General features: G+C 37.1%; 1 protein-coding gene across 5 annotated transcripts in view; it reads right to left on the reverse strand.

Annotated features, from left to right (window-relative positions):
* Nucleotides 1–14,351, reverse strand: part of SCFD2 (sec1 family domain containing 2) — a 413,781-nt gene that overhangs the window by 338,601 nt on the left and 60,829 nt on the right. For all 5 annotated transcript variants that reach the window (XR_013352219.1, XR_013352220.1, XR_013352221.1 and 2 more), the window contains exon 3: nt 6,878–7,005. Coding sequence is in view for 2 of the 5 variants with exons in the window: in XM_077847997.1 (XP_077704123.1) it covers nt 6,878–7,005 (128 nt within the window). In the remaining 3 variants the exon portion in view is untranslated. The remainder of the gene's footprint in view (nt 1–6,877; nt 7,006–14,351) is intronic.

Here is a 14,351-nt window from a genome sequence, read left to right on the forward strand (position 1 = left end):
GATCAACGGGTTTTAATGTAACACAGTATGGAAAATTCACTGATATAGTTTCATATTCCACAATGTAATTAAATGTAAAAAATTGCCTCTTGTAAAATTGGTATATACCAAAGAAGAATATCTTTAATTTTCTGGAAAGGTATTAAAATAGTCCTCCATTTTCTAACTATGTATCTTTCTAAGGCCATTTTATTTTTATATACTTCATCCAAAATGCTATATCATAACAGATTAAAGGAAGAAGCAAATATGAGAACACAGCTGCCTTCTATTAAACCAGACATTAGAGGTGCACAAAAAAGTAAAACAGTGCTATTCTATGCTATTTTGTTTTAGAAACATTATTTTTCATAAAAATGTTACTCATTTCACATGCACTGTTTGCTGTATTTTTATATTAATAAATATTTTTTAAAAACTGTCCCTGCTTGAATTTCTAATGCAATATTATCTACCTATTGGAGAGTCAATAGATATAAACCACATAAACAAAAGCTTGTGGGGTCCTCAATAATTTTTAAGAACTGAAAGGGGTTCTAAGACCAAAAAGTTAAAGAACTAGAGTTCTAAATCAATGTCACTCTTGGATTCCAAAACAGAGTGAAAGAAAAGAACAATTCATTAAACAAGTATATAACAAATACCAACTGACAGTATTAATTTTAAAATGTACTTATTGATTTCGTGAACATTTATTGGATATAGAGTAAGTTCAAGGTCTGGTGTTATGTGTGGAGAATACTAAGAATAGACAAGAGTTCTTGGCCCCAACTACTCAGGGTCTGCTAGTAACTGCTGCAACACCAATATGAACAAAAACAGTACCGACAGGAATATAAGATACTGTCTATTAGAGAGGATGGAAGGGGATAAGAGATATGATGGAGAAAGTGTTAGATAAGATAAAGCCAGGAGACTGAATGAATATTCCAGGGGTTTGGGGGTGGGGAGATAGAAGTAGGCTTTAAGGGCAGTCCTGGTGCCTTAGCGGTTTAGCGCCGCCTTCAGCCCAAGGTGTGATCCTGGAGACCCAAAATCAAGTCCCGTGTCGGGCCCCCTGCGTGGAGCCTGCTTCTCCCTCTACCTGTGTCTCTGCCTCTCTCTCTTCTCTGTATCTCCCATGAATAAATAAATAAAAATCTTAAAAAAAAAAAAGAAGTAGGCTTTAAGATCAGTAGCAATCATTAACTGAATGTCTATGTATAAGACACAACAGGAGATGCAAAAATACCTACAGTCTTCTAGGAAACCAGAACTAAGGAACAGAAGGCATAAAATAATTATCAGAAAGAGAAAGATAATCAAGGATGGCCTCTCAGTAGAATTCTACCAAATATTTCAAGAACAAATACCTATTCTTCTCAAACTGTTCCAAAAAACAAAACTGAAAGGAAAGCTTCCAAACTCACTCTATCAGGCTGGATAAAAAAGCAAGACCCATTGATATGCTCTCTGCAAGAGACTCATTTTAGACCCAAAGACATCTCCAGATTGAGATGCAAAAATTCTCACCAAGATACAAGCTAATAATATCCAATAGTACATTAAAAGGATTATTCACCACAACCAAGTAGGATTTATTCCTGGGCTACAAAGGTGGTTCAGCATCTGCAAATCAATCAATGCAATACACCACATTAATAAAAGAAAGGACAAGAACCATATGATCCTCTCAATAGATAATGAAAAAGCATTTGACAAAATACAGCATCTTTTCTTCATTAAAACTCTTCACAGTATAGGGATAGAAAGAACATACCTTATTATCATAAAAGCCATACATGAAAAAACCCACAGTGAATATCATCCTCAATGGAGAAAAACTGAGACCTTTTACTCTAAGGTCAGGAACACAACAGGGATGTCCACTCTCACCGCTGTTATTAAACTTACTACTAGAAGTCCCAGCCTCAGCAACCTAGGAACCTGTGACTCAAGATGCCTGAGCCTGAGAATGAAGCACTCCTCAGCTGGGCTGGCTTCCCTGAGGAGGTAAGCCCATGAAGCTGCTTCTGCCTGGGTGGGAGAGGTGCAGAGAGGACGGCCCTGCCGCTGCTGGGGTGCAGTAGTGCTGCCCTGACCCACAAACAGAAGGGAAGTCCACAGGAGGCTCCTTCCCTGCCAGCCTTGCCATCTCCCTCTAGCAATGGAGGCAGCAGGAGAGCAGAAATGTGGTCTGCAGAGTCCCAGCCGTAGCCTTACAGAGTGGAAGGGTGAGGTTAAATCTGAGAGACAATAACTTCACAACTGACACAGGCATCCTGGAAAAGAAACTTCACTTTTCTTGGGTCTCATTTCTCCTTGTCTGTGAAATGGAAATTAAAAAATGACCAAATTCATAAAATCATGGAAAGGATTGCATGAAATTAACCATGCAAAACTCTGTTAGAGTAAAATCAAATTCCCTTCCCATGCTCCAAATTGTGGTAACAGCTTCTATATGGAGACAAGGAAGTGTGAGAGTTCATAATCAGCGTATGTGTCCTATCCATCCAGGCATCCAGATTTTCTCATCCTTGAAAAATTACCATATATCACACATATGTGGATTTTATTGGGTTTTAACCTATCCTTTTCGCAGTTTGACAATTCCCTCACACATACACACAGTTGTATATACACACATGCTCCCCTTAATCCCAGATGTTAAAAAATCCTCCAAAATGAAGACATAAGTTACAAATGTAATAAAAATGTAGTTGTTACCCAGTTCATCCAGTTGGATGAATTCAAGCACCAGTAAAGGAAACACAGTATTCTCAATGATGTTGAAAAGTATATATTGAGTAAAACTGTAGAGTGTTTTGACTTATTGCTGTTTTTTTAAAGCCAGTATTATGAAGTGGTAAAAGAGGAGATGATAGTAAATGTGGCACTGGTGGGAAGCAAAAAATCACTAATCTCATTTAGAGCTTCATTAGAAGCATAGAATCCAAAAAAGAGGTGACAACCAAGACAGCATTCTTCAGCTCTAGACATTACATTTTAGGAGGGACATTAATGACTAGGACTCTGTAGCTCCAAACTAGAGGCAATTGCAATGGTCAAGGTGGAAAAGGCTTGTCTTTTCACAAATGGTTGAAAGAACTCATCCCATTTAATAGTACATATATGAAGCAGACACTACAGTGCCCAGAACTCAGAAAGTAAGACATATCTCCATGTAATGGATCAGATTATCATCTGGAAATGTAGCTCAAGAGATCTTTCTATAGAAGTGATGAGAGAAGCTTGGAAATCCCAAGTACAAGCAAGGTGATTTGGGGGTGGGGGTGAACAAGACTCCCCCAAGGTACAAGGGACAAGGTAACAATGTGATCGTACCTAAGCTGAAAATGGGAAAACTATTTGGAATTCTGCATAAGGGAAGAACACATCATCAAAAAGGAGATACTCATCATAAAGACTAGAAAAGGACAAGTGAATTGGAAAAAAATGAGTAAGCATATTTCCCAGAAAGAAAGGGGAACATTACTGAACTCGGTTCACTTGCTTTGACTTCCCTCTTGTCAAACTACCTTCATACAACCTGGTTTCCCATGTAGATTCATTCTCCCAGACTTCTGCTTCGACGCCCATAGCATACCAATCCCAGTCTGCTTCATCAGGACCTTCACTCTGCTCAGAGCTTTCTTTCTCCTTCCATATTCCAGGAAATAGATATTTTCCCTATTTTTGTGGATAGAGAAATGGAAGTTTGGCTCTTTGGTGACAGAACCAGACATAGCTGGCTTTGCACCCATCACAATCACAGAACACACATGCACAAGGCAGTGGTGAGTCTAGAGGTGAATGCTGCAAAAAAGTCAAGAAGGATGACGACTGAGAAAAAAAAAACTTGTATTTAGTGGTCTGGGAGACTTTTCAGTAAAAAAGTGTCAGAAGTCAGACTGCACTAGATTAATAAGTAAGGAAATAATGAAGAAACGGAGGTATCAGGCAAAGAATACTTTCTCAAGAAATCTGGCCTACAAAAGAAAGAATGAGGTCATTGGGATCTGTTTTCCTTCAGCTCCAATATGATCTTCCTGCCACCCATTAAACACTGGACAGTTTGTCCACTCTGCAGAGAGCAATAGGACAAATTGGTGAAGACCCTCCAACCACAGAAGTACTCCAGAGAAACAGAATCTGTGTAAAATGTCGGAATTCAGACAGGCATCTTGTACTTATTTCTTTTGTAAATGGACATTTTGAATCCAAACAAACGGCTTTCTCAGAGTCTATTTCTTTTGTACTTTCAGGATACATTTTTCATCTTGAAAGCCAGTGGGGAAAATGCAATTCAGTTTACAACGTTTTAAAAATCACTTTTCTGGAACACATATATTTAGCTAACTGAGAATTTAATAACAAGCTCTTGGAAAGATGGCATATGTTTATACGTAAAATGATAAAATGAATTTTCTTTGTTTTAGTAATTAAACTTTTTTCCTTTCACAGAATGTTAATTTCTATTGGTATTCAAATGTTTTAATATGAGTTTACCTTGTACTGAGAAATTTTATATTTAAAATCTGAGGTTTCAATTAGAGGTCCATCTCAGTGAATTTAGGTATAAGAGAATCCTCAATCTCGAATTAAAATTTGTTTAATGTCTCAAAAGTTCTAGAAGCCTCTGTCACAGAAAAATTTATACTTCAGAAGAATTACAGTAGGGATTGGGAGAATGGTACATAGTTTAAAGCATATTTCATAGTTTTAAATGGTGCTAGAAAATGCATTCCAGCCAGCTAAGACACCAGAGTATGATTTTTTTTTATGATAAGCTATATGATAAGGAATTTTCAAATACCAATGTTTTATTATGTTTAAACTCCAGATCTTTTTCTTACTGTTCATGGTTATATATCTGTTAGTATATGAAAATGAGACACACCAGAAATTCTGACTAGTGATATGAAACAGAAACGGGGAGCCGCACTGTTCAGCTTTTACCAAATTATAGTTGACACATGGATAAAGTGTGATTTGGGCCAATGTTTTCAGTTCTTCTTACAATCAAAGTTTGCTAACAACTGTCTGTATCTTTTCTACTTTTTTCTCCCCCATGTCTGGAGTTTTGGAATAATGCAACTCATTACATCTGAGGCTTTTTCCTCCCCTTTGGTCAACGAAAACTCAAACTTTAAGTTTGAATTCCTCATAGGGTTGCCAGTCTTTTTTAAAAATTTATTTTTGGCTTTGATATTATTTAAAAGATACAGTCCTTTAGAAAAGTAAAGTATGTTGATCTTTCAAGAGTCCTATATTGAGCAATCAAAATTGACTTAGGCTCTGTGATAGCATCATAAGGTTACATCATTGAAATGCAATATAAATCAACCTTATCACCAAAACCTTTGTGCAATCCTACTTTTCTTGATTCACAATATGAACCTGTTCTTGTTTCAACATGATCATGGATAAGGAACTCTATACAGTAAACACACTTATCAATGTGTATCTAGACTTGAGGACAGAAAAAGGGAGAGAGAAAGGGGGGGAGGAAAGGAGGGTGGGGAGAATTAATAGTTAAACTCCAGGATAGTCTCAAAGAAGCACTTTCTTTCTACTCCAAAACAACACATAGGATTTCTGGCATTGGTTATATGGAAATAGGATGATTTTATAAATAAAGTATACTCTCTCACATCAGAATGTCTGAATGTGAATTGTAGTCCTACCCCTTATCAGCTAAATGGCTACTTAATTTTTCTCAATACCAGTTTCCTTCTCTGAAAAATGGGATATTAATGGTCCTTATTTTGCAGAATTACCCTAAGGACTAAATGAGATTAACACATGAAAAGAGATGAGAACCTGACTCAATAAATGCTAGTTACTTTTACTTTTCTATCATCATTATGCTCCTTAAAGCCCTTGTATATAGTCACCTTACACACTCAGAGTCATGATATTTTTTTATCATGATCCTATAACTTTTTCCCTTTCTATATTCACCCATTCTTTTACTTTTAAAATTTCATTCTTCTATTTCAACTTGATAGTTTGATTTTTATACTTATAAATAATCAAGAACTTGGGCTACAAATCTCAGCAAAGAAAAACTTTCCCATCCAATAAGATGGTAAGATAAAATTTTTATTTTTAAAGAAATAAACTTCTGAAAGTTTCAGAATTAAATTCTACCTATTAACCAGATTCAAGTCCATATTTAAATATTTCCATGTTAAGAAAATTATTTAATTTTAAAAATAAGTAAAACATCAGATTCCTTTTCTAAAATCAAAACACGAGTCCTCTGATTTTTTTTAGCCAAAAGAAAAAAGTCATTTAAAACTCAAATTCTATTGCAGCCAGATTCTTCTAATACTGAAGACAAAAGTGAATGTGAAAAAAAAAAAAAGCCTGAGAAATGAGAAAGATGTAGTATGTAACACCTTGGTTGGAGAAGAGACAGCACTTGTGTGAGTAGACAATTAGCAGACTACGCTAAGAGTGAAGGGCCAGGTCAGAACATGTCTGTCCACTCAACTGTTTTGTCAGCACAGTAGTTCACTCAAGTCAAACTAATGAAAGACCCTTCATATCCACAATAAGTGGGTGGGGGCAAGGGGCGGAGTAGTAATGGAACAGAATGAAGAGGAGGTGGTCCAGCCGAATTTTGATAGCTCCAGATCAAATAAAAAAACTAAATATGTTACTCTTTGTAAGCAAGGAGTTCCCAAAGTTGAGTCTAAGAAAGGAGGGTCACTGCTGAACCCTGAGGGCTGTGTGTCCATACTCCTTGCCTACTCCCTCAACAGCTTATAAATGTCTTCAATACTTTCACTGAGATGACATACTGGCCAGACTGGCCCATAGTTTAGAGAAGCTTAAGTCAAGTTCCCCAGAGCCTGTGATCACTGTCTGTCCTAGAAGAGGATATACTTACCCATACTCATTTTGATTGGCAGGTTTTCTCTGCTTGCTGCTTCCACTAGATGTCTCCGGACTTCCATCACTGCCTCTTTATGCTTGGTGCTCAGTAAGGCTTCCCACAGAGCTTTGGCAGCTGTGTCACTGCAATAAAACCACAAAAGAGCTTTAGAATAAATTTCTACTGGATAACGAAAAGAGTTGAAAGCAAAACAATTTCTTAAATATCCTTTCTAAGAACTAATGTAACCTTTCCTACTGATAGGCTTTAAGTCTTAGGATTAAATAAAGAATATCTAATCCATTTTAATCAGTGCAAATTTTTGAGAAATTAAGGAGATAAGAAAATCAAGCCCTCCCCCCAGAAACGGGGAAGAAAAGCTACATTGTGCTATGAGAAGTATGAGAAAAGTGTATGATAAATTGCTTTGAGGATTTGCATTTAAAAATATTTCAGACTATAATTCAACATTGCTAGAGTAACATATAAATGGTTTGTAAGCCAAAATTAAAAACATGTCTAAAAATGATTTAGCAGTGATTATAAGCATATCAGTTTGAGAGAGCATACTTGTCTGGGAAACACAAAGCAAACAGCAATAAGCATTCCTGTTCCAAAACTACTCAATAGAATTCCTAATGAATGGGTTTTCTACTGAATGAAAGTCAGGAATTAGGCAAAGCAACCATGGCCTTAAGCAGCCCACTTTGGGCCTTAGGTTGTAAGGATGGCACTTCTGAAGCCTTTACAATTAACCGTTGATCCAGCACGAAGCGCTGTATTATGCAAGGTTTCATCTGGGCTCACTTTTCCAACAGCCCTCTGTCTCACCCACCATGCCATGTTCAAATTATAAATGAGTACAGTGTTCCTTCCGGAAGATCTCTGCATGTAGCCAAGTATACACATTTGTGGTAACGCTTTAAAAACTGAGTATAAAAAAACAAAGATGACAATTGTCCCTTTCTAAGGACATTTTCCCTCCACTTAAAGCCCCACTAACACCTCCTACTATCCAGTTTGCAAGAGTTTGAAAATGAATGCATTTTTTTAAGTTTAGTTTTATTTTTTTTTTATTTTTTTTTTAAATTTTTTATTTATTTATGATAGGCACACAGTGAGAGAGAGAGAGAGAGGCAGAGACACAGGCAGAGGGAGAAGCAGGCTCCATGCATTGGAAGCCCAACGTGGGATTCGATCCCGGGTCTCCAGGATCGTGCCCTGGGCCAAAGGCAGGCGCTAAACCGCTGCGCCACCCAGGGATCCCCTTAAGTTTAGTTTTAAAAGTTCTAATACGACATTAATTTAGCTTTAAAGTTATACCTAATAAGGTATACCTTTCAAGTTTGAATTTCATTTAGAATAATGGAATAATGTGTTTCAGCAATGAATTTAATATCTGGCACAAAATAATCTTTCATTAAGTAGTACTATTTTTATTACCATCTATTTTTTTCTGAGTGAATTAACATCACTGCTCAACATGTTCTACTTATTTTGCTCTGAACAAAACTGTCATCATTAGAACTCAGCATCTAATATTCTAGGTTTAAATGAAATGAACTGATAAACTATATGCCAAGTGTTCTTCTCAGTTGGTTGCCATAGAGCTAAAAATGATGCATAAGCTCTCAATGACAGAGCCCAAAAGAAGAGGCAGGAAAATAACTGCCCCAAAATGTGATAAGAGGCAGATCCATGCTTCCTTGGATTTTTCTGATAGTGCAGACCAACGGCTCTAATCCTGGCTAGGAAGGCAGGGACTCAAAGAATGATTTCCACTGGAAATGATGAGCAAGTACAGAGATGTGTAAGCTCTGAAAGCAGCCAAGGCAAAAATTGTAACTCAGTCTAGGAAGGAAAATTGTAACTCAGTCTTTATATCTTCAAGGAGGATATAAAATCTTGTGCACAAAATAATAGGAAGAATGTCATTTCAGTACAAAGTCCCATGCACATGGAACTAAAGAGTATTGTTTTGCTCCATGCCAGGATGCAAGAAGACAGGCAATAGAAATAAGGGCAAAGGGGAAGGAAGGAGCGACTCTACATAGGGCCCTGCCCTCCCTGCCAAGGCTTATCATTCTGTAGGTGACAGGAAACCAAGGACTACGCAATGGCTTTCTCATTCTAAAAAGAGCAGCATAGCTTAGCAGTAATGAAAACGGTCTTTATCATCACTCAAAACTAGATCAATTTCATATGGGTCTTTGGGAAAGCTATATAATTTCCCCAAAACTCTGAAGACAATAGAGAACCACTGAAGTAATCTGAGCAGGGGAGGTATACTTCCAGATTTCCAAACTTATGGTCCATAATTGTGCCCTACTTTTGTTCTCCAAAGCACTTCTCCCCAAACCACAGGGATTTCACACATATTCTTGACTCTACACACAACTTCTAGAGTAGACCTTCACTGTCCTCCTCTTTTCTGTGACAGCAGGCATTTTGCTAATACAGAGTGTCTCCAAAATCACAGTGGGTTATGTAATACTGTGGTTGCCCCATTAGATTACTGTAGTGGTTAAAATGTGGGCTTTGGGGTCAGATGAAATCTGGGTTCAAATTCTGACCATTCTCCCCTTCACCCATAGCAACTGAACAGCCTCTCTGATCTTCCTCAGACACTCCAAGCACAGGCACCTCTTCCCCTCCTTTGCCAGGAATGCTCTTCCTCTACATGTATCCCTCTCTCTCTTCCAGTGTCTGCTGAAACGTTGCCTTATCAGAGAGGTCCCCCTTGCTATCCTGTATAAAGAAGTAACAACAGCCCATTCCCGCACCTTACCTTCTCCTCTTTCCTGGGCTTCACTGTTCTACATAATCTTTAATACCATCTGACTGATCATAGGTTTCCATGTTGATCTATTGTTGTCGACCTCCCTCACAGAAGGTAAGGTCCTTCTACAAAAGTTTGTTTTACTCATTGCTAAGTCCTGACTCCCTAGAATAGTACCAGGGCCCTGGTAAGTATACCCAACAAATACTGAATAAGTAAATGAATAATGCTTGCTAGTTGTATAACCTTGCACATGTAACTAACTCTGCTTTCCTCCATTTTCCCATCGGTGAGACAGAGGGAACAGCAGTGATTACCTCACAGGGCTGTTGTAAGGGTTAACTGTGATAATGCATACAAAGCACTTTCCTGATTCACAATAAATGTAAGTAGATATGTTTGTTGTGATGGCTGTGACTCATGGCTATGAATGATATTGTCTCAAAATTCAATGTGTTCAAAGGATTGTAATATATTCAGGTACTTTCACTTAATTACACTGAGCAGTTTTTCTCATACAATCCTGATTTCCTTATATTCCCTAACATCACTCAGGGCTTGTACTCTTTGGCTCTTTTCTGTTGAAACATTTTACAAGAAATACATAAGGTTTCCATGATCTCTAACACTGATGCAGAGTCAGGGCATGTTTCCTTGAAAATTATTTTGTGACTATAAACAATTCTGATTGTCTAGATATGTGTGACAGTTCCTAATGTTTCTTCCTGAACAACACAGTTTCCTAAACACATCAAACTGACCCACACATCATCCACAATCATTTTAAGTTTACCAAGTTAACATGCATGAACTAATTCTGGCTCTCTGAATGACTGGCTCTAAAGAAGATCCAACTGTACTTACTGGCAGGTCTGCTGTATCCTGCACGCATTTCTTCTCCAAATCACACTGTTACTGTTGTGTGGTGGTTTACACGCTTACCCCTATATCAGCATCTGAGTTGAGTGTGGGAGTTCATCACTGCCTTTCTCTAGTGGGGTTCATAAGAGTGATCCAACAGACATTTGACACTATTGAAACTTCACATGAAATCAATTCCTGATGTCAAAGTTTGTAAGTCAGAAGAAGTTAACTTAAATCCACACACTATAATCGTTAACAGTGTATTTAATTCAATTATTTATCCTTTCCAACTGTGCAAATTTTCTGTTTTCCTGATGAGGGAATAAGCAATATACAGAGTGCTATCGCAACAGGGCCAGTGTAATGGATTAGTAGTAGGCAGTACTGTAGAAGCATGCATTCTGGAGCCAAACTATAAAGGGTCTGGTTCTGTACTCATTAGCTCAGGAGAGTTACCTAACCTCTCTGTACTTGTTTCCTACTCTGTTAAGTCGGGGATGATAATCATACATAGTCAGCAAATTACTACAAAAATTGACTGTGCTAGTATGTCTAGGGCACCTATAACAATGCCTGGCACATACTAAGTACTCCATAGACATCGCAGTAGCTGCAGCAGTAAGAAAAAAAATCAAAGGTCAAAATTTTCTCATAAGACATTGAAGGAAGTCTGTTTTGGAACTATATTACTCTTTTCCAAATATTTGCATACATGTGTGGATAAACACTCCCAGGAGCTTCATTTTGTAATATGAAAAGGTCAACAATACATAATGCCGAATTCATAATGATACAAACAGAATCAGCCACAGAAAACCTTCAGGGAACAAAAGCCACAGTAGAACAATCCAGACCAGATTAGTTAGCCTGGCCCCCTGGCAAGGACGGTACAGTTCCGCCTGGGGCAAAGATACTTGAGAATCTACACAACAGGCCCTTCCCCCAGAGGATCACCTAGAGGATCCTGCTAAGACTAAGTCTAATGATCACATAGAACTGCAAAACTCACTCCAGGGCTAGGCGAAAATAGTATATAGAATTCAAGATTGTTTTCTCATGATTATTTAGTCTTTCAATTTTAATTTTTTTCTTTTTCCTCTTCAACTAATTTATCAACTCTTAAAGTCTTTTAATTTTTGTTTTTACACTTACATTCTATCCTTTCATTGTATTTAATTTTTGTATATATATTGTGTAAATATATACATACATGTGTATATATCATATATACATACATATGTTTTTCACATATCTGAAACATATATGTGTATACATAAATGTGTGTGTATGTATATATATATGTATATATACACATACATGTGTTTTTCTTTTTTTTACAATTTTGGGATGTAGTTTCTTCTAACAGACCAAAATACACCCAGAACCAAATGTATTGCTCTATTCTGTTCACCTGTCTGATATTCTTCTTTTCTTTTTTAAAATTTTATGATTTTATCTCTTCTGATTTGTTTAGTATATAATTCTCTAGAATCCTTGTTGTTGTTTTAGTATTTTGTTCTCTCATTCATCTATTCTTCCCTCGACAGAATGACAAGACAGAAAAATTCCCCTGAAAAAAGAGAACAAGAAGCAGTACGGACTGCCAAGGACCTAATCAGAATGGATATATGTAGGACGACGGAACTAGAGTTCAGAATAATGATTATATACTACTTGGGCTTGAAAAAAAGCATGGGAACACTAGAGAATCCCTTACCGGAGAAATAACTTAAAACCTAATCAGGTTGAAATAAAAAAGGCTATTAATGAGATGCAATAAAAAATGGAGGCTCTTGGGTACCTGGGTGACTCAGGGTTGAATATCTGCCTTTGGCTCAGGTTGTGATCCCAGGGTCCTGGGATCAAGTTCCACATCGGGCTCCCCACAGGGAGTCTGCTTCTACCTATGCCTATGTCTCTGCCTCTCTGTGTCTCTCACGAATGAATGAATAAATAAATAATTTTTTTTTTAATGGAGGCGAACTGCTAGGGATAAATGAGACAGAAAAGACAATTAATGATAGAGAAAACAAAATGATGGAGAATAAAGAAGCTGAGGAAAAAGAGAGATAAACCACTACAGGATCACAAGGGGAGAATTCAAGAGATAAGTGATATCATAAAGTGAAACAATATTAGAATAATTGGGATCCCAGAAGAAGAGGAAACAGGGGTGGGGGGGTAGAGTAGAAGGTATACTGGAGCAAATTATAGCTGAGAATATCACCAATTTGGAGAAGTAAACAAGCATTCAACAGGAGGCACAGAGAACCCCCCTCAAAGTCAATAAAAATAGATCACCACTTCAACATATAATAGTTAAGTTTACAAATTTCAGAAACAAAGAGAAAATCCTGAAAGCAGCTCAGGGATAAGAGGTCCTTAACCTATAGAGGTAGAAACATAAGACTGGCAACATACCTATCCAAAAGACTTGTCAGGCCAAGAAAGGACTCATATGATATATTCAGGGTGCTAAATGAGAAAAATATGTAGCCAAGAATACTTTATCCAGGAAAGCTATCATTCAGAAAGAAGGAGAGATAAAGAGCTTCCAGGACAAAAAGAAAACAAAATAATTTGTGATCACTAAACTAGACCTGCAAGAACTATTAAAGGAGAAGCTTTAGGTGAATAGACATCCTGAAAGTAACAGACCATAAAAGAAAGGAAACAATATACAGAAAGAGTGAATTTATAGGTAATACAATGGCACTAAGTTTATATCTTTCAATAGTTACTCAAATGAAAAAGTGCAAAATGCTCTAATCAAAAGACATCTGCAAATCAATCAATGCAATACACATTAATAAAAGAAAGGACAAGAACCATATGATTCTCTCAATAGATGATGAAAAAGCATTTGACAAAATATAGCATCCTTTCTTCATTAAAACTCTTCAGAGTGTAGGGATAGAGGGAACATACCTCAATATCCTAAAAGCCATATATGAAAAGGCCACAATAAATATCATTCTCAATGGGGAAAAACTGAGAGCTTTTCCTCTAAGGTCAAGAACACAACAGGAATGTCCACTCTCATCACTGTTGTCAACATACTACTAGTAGTCTAGTAGTAGCAATCATAACAGCAAAAAGGAATATGAATTGGCAAAGAAGAGGTCAAACTCTCACTCTTTGTAAAGGACATGATATGCTATGTGGAAAATACAAAAGACTCCACCCCAAAATTGCTAGAAGTCATACAGTAATTCAGTAAAGTGGCAGGACATAAACTCAATGCACAGAAGTCAGTTGCATTTCTATACACTAACAATGAGACAGAAGAAAGAAAAATCAAGGAATCAATCCCATATACAATTGCACCAAAAACCATAAGATACCTAAGAATAAACCTAACCAAAGAGGCAAAGGATCTATACTCTGAAAGCTAGAGAACACTCATGAAAGAAATTGAGGAAGACACAAAAAAATGGAAAAATGTTCCATGCTCATGGATTGGAAGAACAAATACTGTTAAAATGTCTGTGTTACTCTCTGAAAGAACAGGAGGAAGATGCAAAGAGATGGAAAAATATTCCATGCTCATGGATTGGAAGAATTAATATTGTGAAAATGTCAATGTCACACAGGGCAATTCACACATTTAATCCAATCCCTATCAAAATACCATGGACTTTCTTCAGACAGTTGGAACAAATCATCTTAAGATCTGTGTAGAATCAGAAAAGACCCCAAATAGACAGGGGAATATTGGAAAAGAAAACCAGAGCCGGGGGCATCATAATGCCGGATTTCAAGTTGTACTACGAAGCTGTGATTGTCAAGACAGTGTAGTACTGGCACAAAAACAGACACATAGATCAATGCAAAAGAATAGAGAAC

Source organism: Canis aureus, chromosome 14 (genome assembly GCF_053574225.1).
Source record: "Canis aureus isolate CA01 chromosome 14, VMU_Caureus_v.1.0, whole genome shotgun sequence".
NCBI lineage: Eukaryota > Metazoa > Chordata > Mammalia > Carnivora > Canidae > Canis > Canis aureus.